Source organism: Dipodomys spectabilis, unplaced genomic scaffold (assembly GCF_019054845.1).
Source record: "Dipodomys spectabilis isolate Male_0828 unplaced genomic scaffold, ASM1905484v1 ptg000233l, whole genome shotgun sequence".
Taxonomy (NCBI): Eukaryota; Metazoa; Chordata; class Mammalia; order Rodentia; family Heteromyidae; genus Dipodomys; species Dipodomys spectabilis.
Window position 1 is genome coordinate 4342215 of NW_024870910.1, and position 19027 is coordinate 4361241.

Here is a 19027-nt window from a genome sequence, read left to right on the forward strand (position 1 = left end):
CAGTAAAAATGGATGTGTTTGTCTGTGTGTGAGCATATCACACTTTTTATCTTTGTTTTTGTTTATTTTTGTGCTGGAACAAATCATAGTGCTGATTTTCTATTGGTGATCTTTCGGATGGGCTCTTGCTATATAATTATTATACCAAGTATAAAATAATCCACCTGTGTTGGGCTGCTGGGGAACTAGCTAACAGGCACAGACCACTGGGTCTCTCTGTTGATTGAGATGGTCTCTCTCTTTTTTTTTTTCTGCCCAAGCTAGCCTTGGATAGAAACCCTCACCATCTCTTCTTCTCAAGTAGCTAAGGATTACAAGCATGAGCCACATCCTGACTGTGGCATGTGTTTTGACCAAATGCATAGATTTGAATAACCTTGATCTTATTCACACACACACACACACACACACACACACACACACACACACACACACACACACACACACACACACACACACACACACACACACACACACACACACACACACACACACACACACACACACACACACACGCTATGGTAAAATCTTTCCCCAATTCCTAAGCCATGGAAACCTCCGGTCTTCATCTTTTCTACAGCCGCTTGTTAACACGATTGAACAGTATGTCAGCTGTTGGGACTGGCATCTTCCCCTCAGTGTGCGCCTCTGAAATCATCCAAGCCGTTGTCTAGATCACCCCTTTTTAGCAGCTGAGTAATATTCCATTATGTAAGAAAACCGGGGAAGTTTTTTTAACCACTGTGTATCCATTCTAATGTGTTTTTTAAGCAAACCCTTTCAAATACATCATTGGGAAAAAGACAAATAACTTCAGATCTCAACGCAAATAAATCTCAATATAAGCAATGATTTAGCCAGTGATCTACAAGGCTTCAGAGCCGGGCATTATAAAACACGCTGGCCTGGGGACTCTCGATCCTCACACACCTCCTCCCTGTCTTTGACTGAAGTGGCGTCTGTCTGGCTTTTTGCTGGGCTTCATTTGTTTCACTCCATCCCAGCGTATGCAACAGTAACAAAGAACTGTTCGTTCCCTTTAAGCAATGGCTCTCCCACAACGGAAAATAAATAAAATTACAGACCATCAGGTGATGGGCACGGATTATTTGGAGAGGGAGGGGAGACCTTTTGTCTCTTCACCAGGAACTCTGAGAACCACACATGGGCGTGAATAAACATGTGTGTACAGCCAGTGTGATCCTGAACAAATGTCACATCTCCTCCCCCCCCCCCAGCCACAGGGCTGTGCAAAGGAACTCCCCACGAAGGACACACAGGAAGCCGAAAGATAAACTACCCAGCCATCTCAGTGTGCTGCACACTTTCAGCCAAAGATGCACACCCGCACTCCAAGAAGCTACACAAGGCATAAGCGGTTGCCGAAAAGATGACTTCCTTGGAAAACCACGCCATTAAAGTGCACAGTGTGGGGGCGGGGGGGGGGGGTGAGCCCACCGGGATACATTCGTTATTTAAGTCTGTAAACCAGCCTAAGCTTCTGAGAGGATGGACGCGTAAGACTCCAGGAGTCACCAAGGGCCTACAGCATTAAGGAAACGATCGCATAAACACAGCGGATCGGAGGATGACGCGCTGACCACCAAACAGCCACCGGACAAACCTACGGTGACCTCCATGCCCAACAGACGCCAGCATTCCCATACACGGGTGAGGCACCCCAGGAGAGCGGCCCTGTCTGAAAGATGGCGTCCAAGTGACAGATGAACAAGGCTGGGCTATGTGGCAGTAGGCTGGATGTGTTTCTTCACATCTCCCTTTCCACCCCCAGCCCCTCTGCCCGCACCACGCCCTCCCCCCCATCCTGGCTGCCAGCCCCCTGTCTGTGGGGGGGGGCAGAGCACACATGAAGGCCGCTGACTCCTTCCAGCCCTCCCCTCCCCCACGTACCTGGCCCCCTCCGGAGGCTTGCCTGGCGGGATGGGAAAGCCCAGCCTGCAGGCTCCCTTTGGGGCCCTCAGCCCTCTACCACGGCTCCCTCCTTCCCCCCTGGCCCCCTCTCCAGCCACAGCTTCCTTGCTCTGCTGGAAAGAAAGAACCCAATCACTCGGCCACGGCTGCTAGGCAGAGGCCTCTGTGCACACAGCCTGCTCAGGCACACACACAGCCTGCTCAGGCACACACACAGCCTGCTCAGGCACGCACACAGCCTGCTCAGGCACACACACAGCCTGCTCAGGCACGCACACAGCCTGCTCCTTCACTCTTTTATTTTGTCAGTCATTGGCTTGAACTCAGGGCCTGGACACTGTCCCCGAACTCCTCAAGGCTTGCACTCTACCACTTGAGCCCCAGCTCCATTTCTGGTTTTACTGGTGGTTCATGGGAGATAAGAGTCTCAGGGACTTAACTGCCCTAGGTTGGCTTCCAACCACCATCCACAGATCTCAGCCTCCTAAGTAGCTGGGATGACAGGCCTGAGCCATGGCCGCTTTCTGTAAGGATTATCTTCTCAGGGCTGGGGTATAGTACAGGAACAGAGAGCTTGCCTATCACATGCAAAGTCCTGGGTTCAATTTCCAGCATGGCCAGAAAACATACATGTATGTGTGTATAGAGGGATGGACGGAAAGAATGGATGCATGGATGGATGGGAATAGACGGATGGATAAGATAGACAGATGATAGATAGTAGTTATTAGGTAAGTTGGTAGATGATAGAACATAGATAGATAGATAGATAGATAGATAGATAGATAGATAGATAGATAGATTATAAATGTGTACTTGTTTTATATAATAAAAAAAGACTTCTCAGCAGAGACCTTTCCTGACCACTCTGGTCTATCAGCAGTATTGTGACCCAGCATTCCCCAGGCCCTTGTCCACCATGACACTTGTACTTTGTGAACACCCATGGCCTGCTACTCCTTGGGATGGAAACAACCCTGCTCCTCAGCAGCAGGAGGGAGCCGCTGGCTGGGAGGGGACAGGAGGAAGGAGGTGGAGGGGGCAGGAAGATGCCCGTGAGAGTCTCCTGGCTCTGGCTTCCACACCTGCTCCCCCCTCCCCCCGCCCACTGGATGCCACCAAGTTGGGGCATAGGTTTGAGGTCAAATAGAAATGGTCAAGACCACATCCAGTGACGCAGCCTGAGGGGGATTCCCTGCCTTCCTTTCAGCTTAAACTGGAGGGGGGTTCCCGGCCTCTAAGGGTCTAAGGTTGTCACAGCTCTGCTCTGTGCCCACCGCTCTGAAGCTCTGTGGTTGTCACTAGAACTGCACAGGCCTTCCGGAAAGGCCCCACCAGGGAGCGTCTCTAAATCACTCATCTTGTCCACATCAGCTCCAGCTGCCAAGCGAAACATCAAGCCAGAAGAGCGGTGGCAGGAAACCTGGTATCTTTTTTCCCTCAAGGAATGCAAGGGAAGTTCTCCACAGATGAGTGCCCACACTCGGACAGACGCGGACAGACGCAGACAGACGCAGACAGAGGCACCACAGCAAGACCTAAGCCATCCCGCCATCCCAGCGAGACCCCTGCTTACATTCCTCAGAAAGAGGAGCAGAGGCCACCCCTGGCTCACCCCTGGCATCCTAACTACTCAGGAGGCTGAGATCTAAGGCCAAAGTTCAAAGCCAGCCCAGGCAGAAGGGCTGTGAGACTTATCTCCAATGAGCCACTAAAACAAAAGCCAGAAATGGAGCTGTGGCTCAAATAGTAGAATGCTAGCCTGGAGAGAAAAAGAAGAAGAAGAAAGTAGGAGGCAGAGAAAGAAGGAAGAAGAGAAAGGAAGAGGAAGAGAAAGGAGGAAGAAGAGGAAAGAGGAGGAAGGAAGAGGAAGAAGAGGAGGAGAAGGAAGAAAAGGAGGAGGAGAGAGAGAAAAAGGGAGAAAGAAAGAGAAAGAGAGAAGAAAGAAAGAAAGAAGGAAGGAGGAGGAAGAGAAAAGAAAAAATCTCAGAGACAGCACCTAGACCTTGAGATCAGGCCCTAGGATTCATGGGGGGGGGGGAGGGAGGGAGGGAGTGGGAGAGGGAGAGGGGAAAGAGAAAGGAGGGAGGGGAAAGGAGGAGAAAGGGAGGGAAGGGAGGAGGGAGGGAGGAAGGGAGGAGGGAGGGAGAGAGGAAGGGAGGGAGTGAGGGAAGGTAGGAAAGAAGGAAGGAAAGGAAGAAAGGAGGGAGGGAGGGAAGGAAGGAAGGAAGGTAGGTAGGAAGGAAGGAAGGAAGGGAGGGAGGGAGGGAGGGAGAGAGGAAGGAAGGGAGAGAAGGAGGGACAGAAGGAGGGAGGGAGGGGAGGGGAGGGGAGGGGAAGGGGAGAGACACATTGAACACTTAACCTAAAAGTTAGAGATAAGATTATGCTCTTGATTTCTTTGCCAGGAGACAGAAAAAGAAAGGAAGGAAGGAAGGAAGGAAGGAAGGAAGGAAGGAAGGAAGGAAGGAAGGAAGGAAGGAAGGAAGGAAGGAAGGAAGGAAGGAAGGAAGGAGAGAGAAAGAGAGGAGAGAGGGAGGGAGGGAGGGAGGGAAAAGAAAAGCTCATTCAGTGGGGTTTCTTAATGCCTTAAAGTATCCCAGAAAAGTCGCTTGTCATAGTTTTCTAACACATAGAGGTCAACCGTACAAGGAATGGAATGCTAGATTCAATCAATATTACATTAATTTCCCTTGTTGTACACCACATTCTCCCCTTCCGGGAAAACCACAGGAAGAGGCTCCCAGCCATGTGCTCCAAGGGCAACGAATGTACATGGTAGAAAGAAGACAGCAAAACAAAATGCAGCAGCGGCTGGAAGGGGCCAGCCCCGAGTCTCACCTCTAGCTCTCCGGCTGCATTTCCTTCCAGCTCTGAGACACCCTGGCCAGAGGAGCGCCCGGCCCCCACAGGAGACCCGTGAATGTCCTCCACGTCTGTTTCTGCCCCGCGGACATGACTGGCTTCCTCCAGGCTCCAGTCTAATTCCTCCTCCGATTGCTTCAGGGAGCTGCTGCTGCTCTTGGGCAGGATGCCGGCGGTGGACAGGCTGTTGGGCACGGAGGTGTAGGAGGACTGCGGCCCCGCGTACGGCCGGCCTTCGGGGACTAAGGCCTCGGCCTCCAGGAGGTCGGGGACAGACAGGCTGAGGCGGCTGTCCAGGCGATGCCTGGCCCTCAAGTCGAGCGGCCTGCTGGGGCTCTTTTTCTCCTTCTTCTTGCTCAGGTTGAGTAACAGTGGCCTGGTTTTCTGTTTTAAGGAGTCCCAGACGGACGACTTATCCAGATCCATGGAGAAGCAGGGGTCCACTCCTCCACAGAGGCAGCCTCCAGGGAGAACTTCAAGGACGCCTGTGGACCAGAGCGAGAGTAAGTGTCGGTGCGGTAGAAACACACCCAGCATTCCTTCCCGCAACAGACACGTGTAAAAATGAATTCAAACAGATCTGCTCCGGTTAAGGGCAAGACATCAGTTCTTAGATAGTCATCCTAAGCACCCCATGGACGACGGGTTAAAAACCTATCCCAGCAGAGTTGGGCCTGGGTAGCTGACAATGATTCATTGTCTATGCCACTGAAAATAGCTGAGAAACAATAAGCTAAAGAAATAGTAACTACATGGGGTGTGAATGCCAGTCACCATGCCCCAACCATTACAGATTGGAGAGTGTCTAGAAATGTCACATTGTACCCGATAAATGTGCACAATTACTATGTGTCAATTAAAAGTGATAGATAGATAGACAGACAGACAGACAGACAGACAGACAGATGGATGAGCTGAGTCCTGGTGAATTGTGCCTGTCTTCCTAGTTACCCAGGAGGTTAAGATCTGAGGATCAGAGTTCAAAGCCAGCCAGGGCAAAAAAAACTGTGAGATTCTTAACTCCAATGAACCGCTGACAAGCCAGAGATGGAACTGTGGCTCAAGTGGTAGAGCACTGGCCTTGAGCACAAAAGCTCAGGAACAGTGCCCAAGCCCCGAATTCAAGCACCCATTCTGGCACGCGCGTACATCGTCGCGCGCGCACGCGCGCACACACACACACACACACACACACAGTAAAAATATACTAAACACCCAGACCAACAAAAATGTAGTCCATGCTTTGTCAAACACCACAGTAAGAGCAACAGCTCATTCTGCCCACCCCCTTTCTGACCAACTTCAGCTTTCATTTAACAAATAAAAATAAGTGTTCCTTCTTCTCCAAACTACTAACAGCAGCTAGACAACTTCTTGACAGGAAACCACCTAATGCCAAAGAGCCAAATGGAATTTTCACAGCAAAGTCCTCCACGGCTGACTTGTGGAAATTGGCTAATGGAAAAGCAGCGCGTTGTTTGACCTGCGGGCCCCAAGTGTCTGATAGAACCAGGACCACCACACCGGAGCTAGAACCGCAAAGGAGGAAAGAGGCTTTCAGAATGGCACCTACCTATTGTTTAAAAGAAACCTCTTTTGAGTCAGTCAGGAACTCTGATTCAAACTGTGCCCTCTCCCCACCCAGGGTTTTTCTTTAGGAGAAACTGAAACTTGATTCATTTTCTCGCATCTCATTATCAAATTCAAATTTGAGAACAGCCCAGGCTTTCCAGGATAATGGTTAACAACATTTTTCTCCATCTGCAATTCAGGCAAAGCAGATAGGCCTAAACTACATAGATTTGGGGAATTTCTCTTTATCCTATGAAGAAAATAGAGGAAAAATACAGAAGGGAATAAGATGAAAATCTTATAAACATCAACTGTCACTTGTGAATCTTTCCACAGCCAGTCCTCGGTGCATGCTGACCCTCTGAGATTATAAATGTAATTTCCTTCAGCACCCACAGTTCTCTCCTTGTGTTTGAAGACATTAAATCAATGCTTGGACGTCACTCAGCACCACCTCAGTTATTAGACTTCACTGCCCACATCAACTCTCTAGTTTTATGACCGCATCGTTAGCCCAAATCCTGCAAGACCATATCCATTAAGGGGTTTTGCAAACATTGGATAAATGCTAAATAAGTAGTCTTCCATGCTGCTTGAGGGTCTTATCTCCGACCTCCTCATTTTTTCTCTTGCTGGAAATAATTGTGAAAAGCCTTTGAGCTGATATACTACCCAGGGTTTTCTTTTTCTTTCCCCCATATACATTACTTCATAATAACTTTCTCTGACCTAGGACATAGGGCCGTGTTTACCCATCCTTCCTCTCTCCATTTGCTGCCCTCTCTCCCCTTAACCTCCCCCCACATGCACACCACATGTCTTAGATTCCTGGTATTCATTTTTATTTAACTGTTTTAAGTTAGTTGTTCAACAGAGTTCATCATTGGAATTCTTCCCTACATACACAATACTTTAGATAAGATGTTTATGTATCTATGCATATAACCCTGTATATGTTTACATATTTATTTATATATCTGTTGTTTACCTGATGCTCAGGTTTACTGGTTCCTTTTTCTCCAGAATCTTTTTCTCCAGAATCTACATAAACACATTTTAAAAGGATATAATCCATACAGGTATTGGTAATATGCCTCATGAAATAAAAACTCAGAGACAATGTACAAGAGCTGGGAAGATGACTCATTGGTAGAGTGCTTGCCTTGCATGCATGAACCCCTGGGTTCGATTGCTCAGCACCACATAAGCCGAAAAAACTGGAAGTGGTGCTGTGGCTCGAGTGGTAGAGCACTAGCCTTGAGCTGAAGAGCTGAGGGACAGCGCCCAGGCCCAGAGTTCAGGCCCCACGACCAAAAAAAAAAAAAAATACAAGGTCTATGTACATCTCCCTGGCTTTCCCTGCTAGAAGTATCTGAAATGTAATTATTTCATCCCAGTAGTTATTATACCCATGCATTTCTATCCAATATTAAGGCATATGTGGGTATGCATGTATGTAAAGCAATCGTTTGAAGCTCTTTTGTTTAGATCTAGCATCTTCTTGCTCTGTCAGTAAAAGACAGCTGATACAGATTAAGAGACTGTAATGATGTATTTGTAATGATGTTGAGTTGAGGGACTCCATAAAGAGAATGAGACTGCAGGTGTCAGAACTGGTTCCAGCCCAATCAGAGAGAACTGGAGCCATTCACTGAGAAGTCTAGATTTTAACAGGCTATCATAAACTCAGTCTTGGCAAGACAGAGAGAGAGAGAGTGAGAGAGACAGAGACAGACAGAGATATGGAGACAGAGAGAGATGTGATCTGGAGATATTTTGTCACTGAGATGATAACTCAAAGTCTGGGAATGGCAATGACAGGCAAGCAAAATACACATAGAATGAATGTCAAAGAACTCAGACAGTCCATGGCCAGTTCATGCATTTATCCAATGCATGAAGGAAACTCAGAAGACAGAAAAGAGGAGAAAAACACAAGGGTGATGGTGCCTTATGACAGAGCCCCAAACAGAGAAACCAAAGAACGCAAGTTTTATAGAGGAAGTGGTCAGCAGCAACACTCATCTGCACAACACACAAAGGTGGAGATACCATGAATTAAGAACCAATACTATAGTTGCGTTTCCTAGACAGGCACTCTGACCATACACATCCCACATCCTCTTTTGCTAAGTTAACAAGTTTACAACCACAAAGGCTTGAGTCAGGACTCCGTTTCCCACTGTCAAGGAGAAATAAGAATTTTCACTGCGTCCGAAAGGAATTACCTGCACAGACCTCCAAATGCTAAGTAATAGTATGCAAACCTTTTGAAACATGCCTTGAGAAATGCCATTATAACAGTGTCGTAGAAATCAACACTGTGGTTATTTCTCTAAATCTGGCACTGTTCGTTAGACTGGCATTCACAATTAATGTTAAAATTAAGAATACATTCACAGGACACAGACCTTGACCTTTAACCAGGCCAATCTGTGTCCAGCAACAGCCCAGACAGCTCCTAAAAACATCTGGCTCCCACTGCAAATTGCTAAAACACAGCAGCCCAAGAAACATGGAAACACATACACATAGGCTGCGCAGATTAAAGCTGTCATCTTTGAACCATTCCTTTTCAAATGTAGCTCAGTTCGCAAACATTGTAAATATCAAAGGATATAATAGAGCAGCGTATTTAGTGATAACTGTACAATTAGACTATAGGTCTTTAATAGTACTAAAATGCTTTCTGAGACTTCAACATACTTAAGCTTTTTTTTTTTGGGGGGGGGTCTGTCATGGGGCTTGAACTCAGGGCTTACTCAAGGCTAGCACTCTACCACTTTGAGCCACAGCACTACTTCCAGGTTTTTATTTTTTTGATGGTTAATTGGAGATAAAAATCTCACAGACTTTCCAGCCCAGGCTGGCTTTGAACCATGATCCTCATCTCTCAGCCTCCTGAGTAGCTAGGATGAAAGGCATGACCCACCAGTGCCTAGCCATAATTTATTTTTAATCTTTCCAAGTAAGCTAAATTATCCCGAATAGAAGGGTGTAATATGGTAATATATCTGGAACCACATACTTAAAAGTAATCATCAGAGGAAGAACATAAAACGTCAATTTGCTAATTTCCCAAAGCTACTTAAGCACATGTCTAATAGCTATAGACAAACACATACAAGAAATGACCATGTTTTTTTCCCCCAAAGTTCTGAAGTACATACAATTTCCTAATCAACCATGTTAGCATTTTTTGTTGTTGCTGTTGTTCTTGTTGCTCTGACAAGTATGGAAAGGCATAAACAGTTTAAAGGAGTGAAGATTAACTTTAGCTCTCAACTTCACAGACTTCGGTCTATGGTTGGTTGGATCCATTGCTTTGGGCCCCAGATGAAGCAGAAAGCCATGGTCTTGGAACCACATGGCCTCCAGCAAGCAGAAAGTAGGGGAGGTGCTGGAGGAAAGCCAGGAACATGGCGTATCTTTGCAGAAATTTCCCCTTGTTACCTATTTCCTCCACCCACCTCTTCTTTCCCCCCACCTCTCACCAAGACCGCCATGTTAGATAATCAAGCAAGTGATCATGGGTAGAAGAAACAGATGAAGAAGGCAAACAGAGGAACAGTAAAAGATTCAACCCGTCTAAGAGCAAGAATCTGAAAGGCAGTCTCCAAGAGTTCACAAGTCAGCCTTCCATTGGCCACCTGTGTTTCAAAATTCAGAATTTAAGCCGGGCACCGGTGGCTCACGCCTGTCATCCTAGCTAACTCAGGAGGCTGAGATCTGAGGATTGCAGTTCAAAGCCAGCAGGGGCAGGAAAGTCTGTGAGACTCCTGTCTCCAATTAACCACCTGAAAACCCGAAGTGACGCTGTGGCTCAAAGGGACAGCTCCCAGTTCCTGAGTTCAAGCCCCAGGAAGAATTTAAGAGTTTAGAATGAAGCATCCTCTTACACAATGCCTCCATCCTCTTGGAGGGCAGCATGCTATACATAGCAAGCCATCATCAAACACAAGATTCCAACTAAATGAGATACATATCTCATAAACAGCTATCAAAGAAGTCAAATCGGAATTTGCTTACAAAGAAGAAGATAAAATACTTTTCTTTTTTAGAAGGTTTTGAATATTGAATTTGTGGGTCAGAGGTTTCTGGACCAGATAGAACTGCTGCAGAAATAAAACAATAGTGCAAAGAGAGACAGAGTACCAACCTCCGCTTCCTGACCACCACCAACCCCCCTGACCACCCTCCGCCCCCTCCAGGCACTGTGCTGGACCCCTTACCTCTAAAGGGAGAGGATTAGGCCTTTACAAAACATTACTCTCCTCCCAGCCTCCTTAGAGAGAATCTTTTAATGATTTTTTTTTGGGGGGTACGGTCATGGGGCCTGAACTCTGGGCCTGGGCGCTGTCCCTCAGCTCTTCAGCTCAAGGCTAGCACTCTACCATTTGAGCCACAGCGCCACTTCTGGCTTTTTTCTTTTTGCTTATGTGGTGCTGAGGAATCGAACCCAGGGCCTCATGCATGCAAGACAAGCGCTCTACCACTGAGCCACCTTCCCAGCCCTTAAGGATGTTTTTATATTCAGGTCCTGGCTAGGCACCGATGTCTCACACGTGTAATCCTAGCTACTCAGGAGGCTGAGATCTGAGGATCATGATTCAAAGTCAGCCTGGGCAGAAAAGTCCCCATGTGACTCTTCTCTCCTGTTAACCACAGAGAAACCAGAAGTGGAACTGTGGCTCAACATGGTAGAGTGCTCACCTTGAGCACAAAGAGGCTCAGGGACAGGGCTCATAAAATAAAAACAAAATAAATCCACGTCCTATAAACCCCATTACCTGTGCTAAACTGGGGGCTGGGGGCTCCCCACAGGAGAAGATCTAGAATAGCCAAAGGGGATGCACGGGAAGAAAATGCTAGAACTTCCCTTCTGACACATTGTAACGTGTCCTCTCCATTTCTATTTTCATCTCTGTTTAATAATATATGTACCCATCAGATCACATACATAATTTATAAGTACATATGTACACTTATATCGGGTGTGTCCACAAGGAAGGAAGATCAAAGGAATACGCAGAGAGAATCTTCAGAGGACTTGAACAATTCAACCTTTTAATCTATTGAAAAATGCAAAACAAAAAGAAACAACCAAATAGTACTGAAGTTAAAAATAAAGGGAAATAAAAAACAAAAAGAATGAGTTTCACCCTTTAGGCTATGACTATTTTCAGAACTCTGCCCCTTCTTTCCCCAAGAAGGATCAGGTAACCGGCAAAACACAAACCAGGACACCCGCACCCAAAAATAGACATAATGCTTATTTTAAAAGGAAGGGGAGGGGGTGGGAGTGTGATTCAAGTAAGGTGTTCAGGAAAGAGTGCTCTCACCTCTGCAGAAGGTTGTTTTGTCTCCGGGGGGGAAATGCATTAAACATTCATTTCGAGAAGGAGCTCACAGTTTACCCTAACATTTGCAAACTACCTCTCGCAGTGTTGACTCCACACTGCCCGCTGCCCCCAGCCCCTTTGTGAAATTTCATTTTCAAAGTCAGTGCAGTTTGCCTTCCAGCAGACCCAGGCCATCTTGACTTGGGGGGGGGGGAGATATAAAAAGACGGGTGTCTTCTCTTTAAGAGACTACCACTCATCAGAGCAGAAATCCACTGTACAACATCCAATCAGCCCATTCTCTATCAAGTGAGCATGGAAAGCCTGAGTTAGCCAAAGCCTTCATTGAGCTGTGACATTTTGATAAGCAATGAGGACACTCATGAGATTGGAGCATAATGTAAGGCCCACATGAAGAAAAAGGAACGTATACATACATACATATATATATATATATACACACACATTAACTATGGTGTTTTCAAAAGTACAGCACAACTTTTCTTTGTAATGCTAACAGGTCATTCTTTTAAACTATTACAGATTCCAAATGTAAGAGGTAAGGTGGAATTCCATTTACTCTAGCATACACTCTAGAAAGTTCTTCCTTCTAAACAGATTTCATGTTCAGCATTCTCTCGGTATTCACTCCTGAAATCCTGGCTAGTCAGAAGGCTGAGACTCCAGGATCTCCATTTAAAGCCAGCCCAGGCAGAAAAGTCTGCAAGATTCTATCACCAATGAACCAGCAAAAAAAAAAAAAAGCTGGACTGGAGACATGACTCAAGTGGTACAACGCTAGCCAAGCAAGTAAGCCAAGCATGTTCAAACTCGGGGAGGTGGGGGGAGAAGGGTTTCAAACCTTACTACAGTCCAAAACAAGAAAAAGAAGAAGAAGAAAAGTTCCTTCTCCCAGACTGACACTCAGAGAAGAGAGACCAATGGCAAAGAAGGCCCGCCCCCTGACGTGCAGGTGACATCCTAACAGCCCTGCAAGCTAGGCAACACCGTATAACATCGGCAAATATTTACTCAGACTCACATTGCTCGGTGAGAGTGGCCCCATTGTGTAGAGAGCTAGCTTAAGGACAAAGCTAAGCAATCAGCAATAAAAGTTAAATTTACTGAGACAAGAAAGGTGTGTAGGGTGTGCAATAAGACAGAGTTTTTCCCCCGAACTGGGTGTGTTGGCAGAATGACAAAGTGGTATAACAAGATAAAAGTCTCTCCAGGAGACAGTTTAGAAAATAAAAGCTATCTTGGGCTGGGAAGGTGGCTCAGTGGTAGAGTTCTTGCCTTGCATGCATGAGGCCCTGGGTTTGATTCCTCAGCACCACATAAGCAGAAAGAGCCGGAACTGGCGCTGTGGCTCAAGTGGTAGAGGGTTAGCCTTGAGCTGAAGAGCTGAGGGACAGTGCCCAGGCCCAGAGTTCAGGCCCCACACCAACAAAGAAAAAGATAAAAGAAAAGCCATTTCTAACTAAAAAAAACAAACTTTTCGTACAGTAAGATGGTCAAGGAAGGCATCAAGCTCAGCAGAGAACATTTCCCTAAGATCATTCATAATTGTCGAAGAATGTGAGAGCCTGCCATTGTTCCAGTGCCTTCTTTAAGAGACAGTCTTCTATCAACTTCCGACTCCACTACATTCCCCCTGCATGTTAACATCCACCACCAGCCAACGCCATTACCCACAGCACCCAGCACAACTCCGACTCCAGCTTCCCCCAGCCCCTCCTCAAAGCCAACCCTGCGACCCTCCCCTTCCTACGTGACCTTTCACCAAACAGCCAGAAATCCCTTCCCTAGACAAGAGCAGGAAAGGGAATTGGAGATTTTCATCTAAATGGAATTTATCTTTACTTAAGAAGTACAAATAAAATGATCTTAATCCCTTTTTGTTGGTTTGTTTTTAGTCTGTACAGGGGTGGGTCATGGGGCCTAGAGCTTACTAGGCTTTTCCCACCCTAGGCTGGGGCTTTCTCCCTTAAGCCACTCCTCCATTTCTGGTTCACTAGAGACCTTTATTTTTCCTCTCAGGCTGGCTTGGTCCCAGACCTGGAGATCTCAACCTCCTGAGTAGCTGGGATTACAGGTGTGAGCCACCACCTCCTGGGTTATTTTTAGTATTTAAATACATCCCATGGCTATGTGGCCATTATGTCCAAATAGCTGCTGAGGGCTAAGGCCTCTACGGTACAGGAAAGTCTTCTCTCTGGATTTCATAATAGAAATTATATCAAGCCCTCCAACTTCTTCCTGCTAAGCTCTCCAGGACACCAGGCTGATCAAGTCTGAGACTTAGAAAACTTCTCTTAAAGATATGCTTAAAATCAGCCAGAGCCCTGGCACCGGTGGTTAATGCCTATAATCTTAGTTATTCATGAGACTGAGATCTCAGGATTAAGGTTCAAAGGCAGCCCCCAGCAAGAAAGTCCATGAGACTCTTATTAAAAAGCCCAATGTGGAGATGTGTCTTAAATAGTAGATTGCTAACCCTGAGCAAAAAAAAGGTCAGGGACAGTACCCAGGCCCTGAGTTCAAGCCCAGGACCAGAACAAAAAAAAGAAAAAAGATATGCTCAAATCATTTCTGCCCTAACCAGGCTGATCTTTCCACAAGGAAAATTAATGTGTAGGCATAAAATCAATTAGTAACATTAACTGTTTGATTGAATCTACCAATATTTATAAAAGAGGGAGATGGCCAGGAGCTGATGGTTCACATCTATAATCCTAACTACTCAGAGGGCTGAGATCTGAGGACCAAGGTTCAAAGGCAGCATAGTCAGGAAAGTTCTTGCGACTCTTATCTCCAGCTAACTAGCAAAAAGCCAGAAGTAGAGGTGGGATTCAAGCAGTAGAGTGTAGCTTTGAATGAAAAATCTAAGAGATAACACCCAGGACTTGAGTTCAAGCCTTGGTACTGGCATGCATGTAGACACAATGTGCCTGGCACACACACATACATACATACACATACACATACACACACACACACACACACACACACACACACACACACACACACACACACACACACACACACACACACACACACACACACAGAGGAACATTGCATAATCTACCAATAGAAAACTTCTAAAAATTTCTGATTTTTATCATTCCTGCCTTTGCTAAGAGCCCAGTGTCACATTTATTGACTTATTTCCCCAAATATAGTTCACCGTTTTTTATGAGTGCTGATGAAATGCATCTAAAGACTTCAAGGTTCAGAATGATGTAACAACAATGTTTACATTACTAGCAAAATGAAAATTCAAAAATTTCCTCTTGTAAGGTCATTCTTTTCTAAATAAATGGTCATTAATCATTTAAGGCTGCCAGTGGAAAATTAACAATTATCCTCATAGGAAAAAGGACACAGTTTAAATTCATTTATTCATATATGTCCACAACTATCAGAAAATTAAATCTGTGCTTCCTTCACCTTCGTATGGCTGAGTTGTGTTGAGCTCAATTTTAGCCATGTATGAAATAATTACCTACCTCCAGAAAATTAATGTTGGATACATTTGCAAAATTTCCAAATGAGTACATAATTTAGAGATGATAAATAATGACTCTTGTGACCACAGGCAAGTACCATAGCCCTGAGTTTCCCAAGTCCTCATCAACATAATAAAGCTGGCTAAAATTACCCTGATTACACAAAGTCTTCTCTTCTAGGTTTTCTAAAATACGTATCAGTGACTCTTTCCTACACTGGTGTGAAACATAGTTTACACGAAAAATATAGTTCTAAGCCTGTCAGAGATTCGAATTAAAGGGATATTTGCCAAAAAAAAAAAAAATCATGTGACATTCTGAATGAAAATACACACAGGGCCTACTGAGCACCTGGGACCATAGCTAGCCCTCATTAGGAGCATTATAATGGCATTATGTGTTCCACAGGATCAGAGCAGCTCTCAAATGAAAAGGTAAAGAAGCCCGTTATCAATATTACAAAGCCATCCACCTCCTAAAATGGTCTCTATCGATCTTTCCTCACCTCGGTTTCCATCAATAATTCGTGTCAGCTCGGGGAAGAGGCCCTGGCATCTCAGAGCAGAAACTGATAATTCCCCAAGGAACTTTCCCGATTGTCATCCTTTTCATCCCATAAATTTGCCAGTCAATCTTCTACAGGCCCAGCGAAGAAGTGGTTTGGGAGCTAGTCAGAAACACCCGAACAAATCTTTCTCAGTGAACTAAAAATGCTGTGAATATGAAACAATCATCTGGGTCTATTCAGGTAAGTGCCTAAGTTTATTTACTTCTTACCCAGGATTCACTAAGTCTTTCTCGAGAAGAAAAAGAATTCATGAAGGACCCGGGGCTTTTCAAGGCCCTTGGTCTACATCACTACTCTACCTTCACAGCCCCTGAGCTAAGCATTCTCCTCTCCCTTCTCCCCGTGAGAAGACTGAGCTGGAGAGACGTTGAAGTCCTCCAGATGGCAGACATGATGTTTGAACTGAGATTTATCTGAATCCCAAATTAACACTCGCCCCGGATTCTAGCTGCTGATGACTTCCTAGATGGAAGTTTCTCCCGTGGTCTTGCCCGGGCCTACCTCAGTAGACAGGGCTTTTGGAAAACTGGAGAACCAAGAGAGAGAAGAAAAAAAGAAGAAAACCTGGAAACTTTTGTCTGCTTGAAGCATCTCAGTCCCCAGAGCAGTACAAGGTCCCCTGACTTCAGAGAAGTTGATAAAAATCAGACAGTAAGTGCCAAAGACTTTTTCAAAATGTTAAATAAATTCCAAGTGTTTTTTTTTCTTTTACTACCCCCATATGGTTTGTGGCTTTTTTTAAAAAATGACATTTTAAAGACTATAAAATAGACCTATCATCTCCCCCATCCAATGAACCCCGGTGCCATTTTTAAAGGGATGTGTGAGAAACGATTATTACTATACACTGTGGCTCAGTCTGGACTAGACTGGCTCCATAAAGAGAGCTAATAAGTCTCTCAGTGTTCATTTCTCCAAGCAAAAAAATCTATTCTTATATCAGCCCACAGTATAAATATATGCATGCACAGGAAAGGGAGGCCGCATTGGACTCTTTTTCGGACTCCACTTTCTCATATGACTGAAAGAGCAACAATAAAGCCAAGTGCTTGGTTAGCACTAAGTCAGAACTCACTAACAACCAAGAGACACTTGGCAAGTCAGAGCCTAGCTTTGTGGCTGACCAGATTCAGTTTGTCACTACCAACCACAGAAACTACACAGTTTCACAAACAATGCATCCAGAATGCTTTAACCAAGTTGGTACTCATAGCTTAACCAGAAACAGTTATTAATCGCCACACATCCTAAATGACTTGGCTTCCTGCTGGAATGAAATAAATAAAACTGACAAGCCAAGTATCCATGGCTCACGCCTTTCATCCCAACCACTGGGGAGACAGAGGTCTGAGGATAGAGGTTTGAAGCCAGCCCAGGCAGGAAAGTCCAGGAGGCTCTTATCTCCAATTAGCCAGCAAAAAAAAAATAAGCTAAGGGACAGTGCCCCGGTCCTGAGTGCAAGTTCCAGTACTGGCACAAAATAAATAAATGAATAAATAACACTGATGACAATGTTTCTCAAAGACCCATGGAAAGGTGCATGGGACCCAAAGGCCAGAAGAAGCTGGAAGCCTCAGTTATCTCCTCTGAAACTAACCCTGCCTTCAACTTCAGCATCTGCTGACGTGTTCCTGAGAAATCCCAGATCCGCCATCTGTGGAGGCTCAGGAAGACTCCCCGGAGATGTCTTTGAAGCTCTCCTGGGGCTAGGAGCGGCTTCAGGGGCTCCACAAACTAGAACGCCAGCCGCACCGGATTCCATGTGTCTGGATAGACAGCGGGTGGTGGATACACACAAACGCTTAATGGACCCATCAAGAAGGACAAACAAACAAACAAACAATAAATAAAACGCACTCAGATCTAATCAATAACACCATAAGAATTTTCTCTGGATTTTAAAAGGTCAACACCTGTTTAGGTTCAGAAGCTTCCATGGCTTAATGACATAAATCACAGTGAGCTTGTCCTCACGTGAACGCTGGAGGACGGATGGTATTTAATGCAAGCTGACTGCCCGCTTCCTCCACCAGGCCCCTGTGCTTCACGCACTCACCACCAGCTAACAGTGAACTGTTTGAAAGTGGTAGGAGAGAAAGAAGGGGAGGGGGGGAATAGAGAGGCAGACACAAATAGATATAACTAAGACATGATGAGATATACAGTTATATTCACACACACATATACACACATACATATATACATAGATCATATATATGTGAGATAATGTGTATAAATGGATCAATGATTCCAGGCCACCAGTCCATCTCTATGTGACAGTAAACAGGATCCCAAAGTCCAGGGCTCTATCTTTGTAGTATTTTAGTATTTTCTCTAGGTTCTCTTCTACATTGAGCCTGGGAGCATTTACAAACCTAGCAGGCAGAAGGAGGGTACAGCATGCCTTGGCCTGAGTCTTTGAGACCCCCAAGTCTTGTGGGTCTTGTGCAAGACAGGAGAATGAATGGAACATAAATGACTTGAAGTAGAATAAGTGGGGGAGGTAAAGCAGGTATAGGCTGGCCTGCCAACCTACTGGGTGACTTCACACCATTCATTTCCTGGTTTCTCTGACATCGGGTGTGGCCCTGGGTAAGATGGGATGACGGCTATCTGGTGAAGCTGCCAGGACTGGAATGACTAACAAGATGCTAAGAGGCTTCAACAACAGGGGTGCATCACACAGCAGCTTAATCTGTGTGACCTGCACCCTAAAGAAAGCAAGTGACTTCTTTCACTAAATGAAAGAGGAAAAGAATCTATTTTTTAAAAGGGGGGTGGGTGGGAAGCTGGGCACTGATGGCTCCTACCTATATATAATCCTAGCCACTCAGGAGGCTGAGATCTGAGGACTGCAGTTCAAAACCAGCCCAGGCAGGAAAATCCATGAGACTCTATCTCCAGTTAACCACCAGAAAAACTAGAAGTGGCGCTGTGGCTCAAAATGGTAGAGCAACGGTCTTGAGCAAAAGAGCTTAGGAGACAGTGCCCAGGCCCTGAGTTCAAGCACCCATAACTGACAAAAAAAGAAATAGCGACTTAGATTAAAACTAATCCATGAGTGATACAGTGCCCTGGATTTGTGTCCTGTTGATTGACACAAGCTAGACATTAAAGATGGCCCACAACCACCTGCTGAAATGGGTTTTGTTGGGTTTTTTTCACATAAGAAGTTGCTGCTGAAGACAATTCTCCACCTGTGTGTTCTCTGCCCTGCTGTGTCTCATTAAATACTTATT

The 19027-nt window shown here is 45.5% G+C and overlaps 1 protein-coding gene across 1 annotated transcript in view; it reads right to left on the minus strand.

The window, feature by feature from the left end:
- Positions 1-19027, minus strand: part of Mctp2 (multiple C2 and transmembrane domain containing 2) — a 136378-nt gene that overhangs the window by 110732 nt on the left and 6619 nt on the right. Inside the window, exon 2 of the mRNA XM_042698563.1 lies at positions 4774-5282. Within this exon, the coding sequence (XP_042554497.1) occupies positions 4774-5223 (450 nt within the window). The 5' untranslated portion in view covers positions 5224-5282. The remainder of the gene's footprint in view (positions 1-4773; positions 5283-19027) is intronic.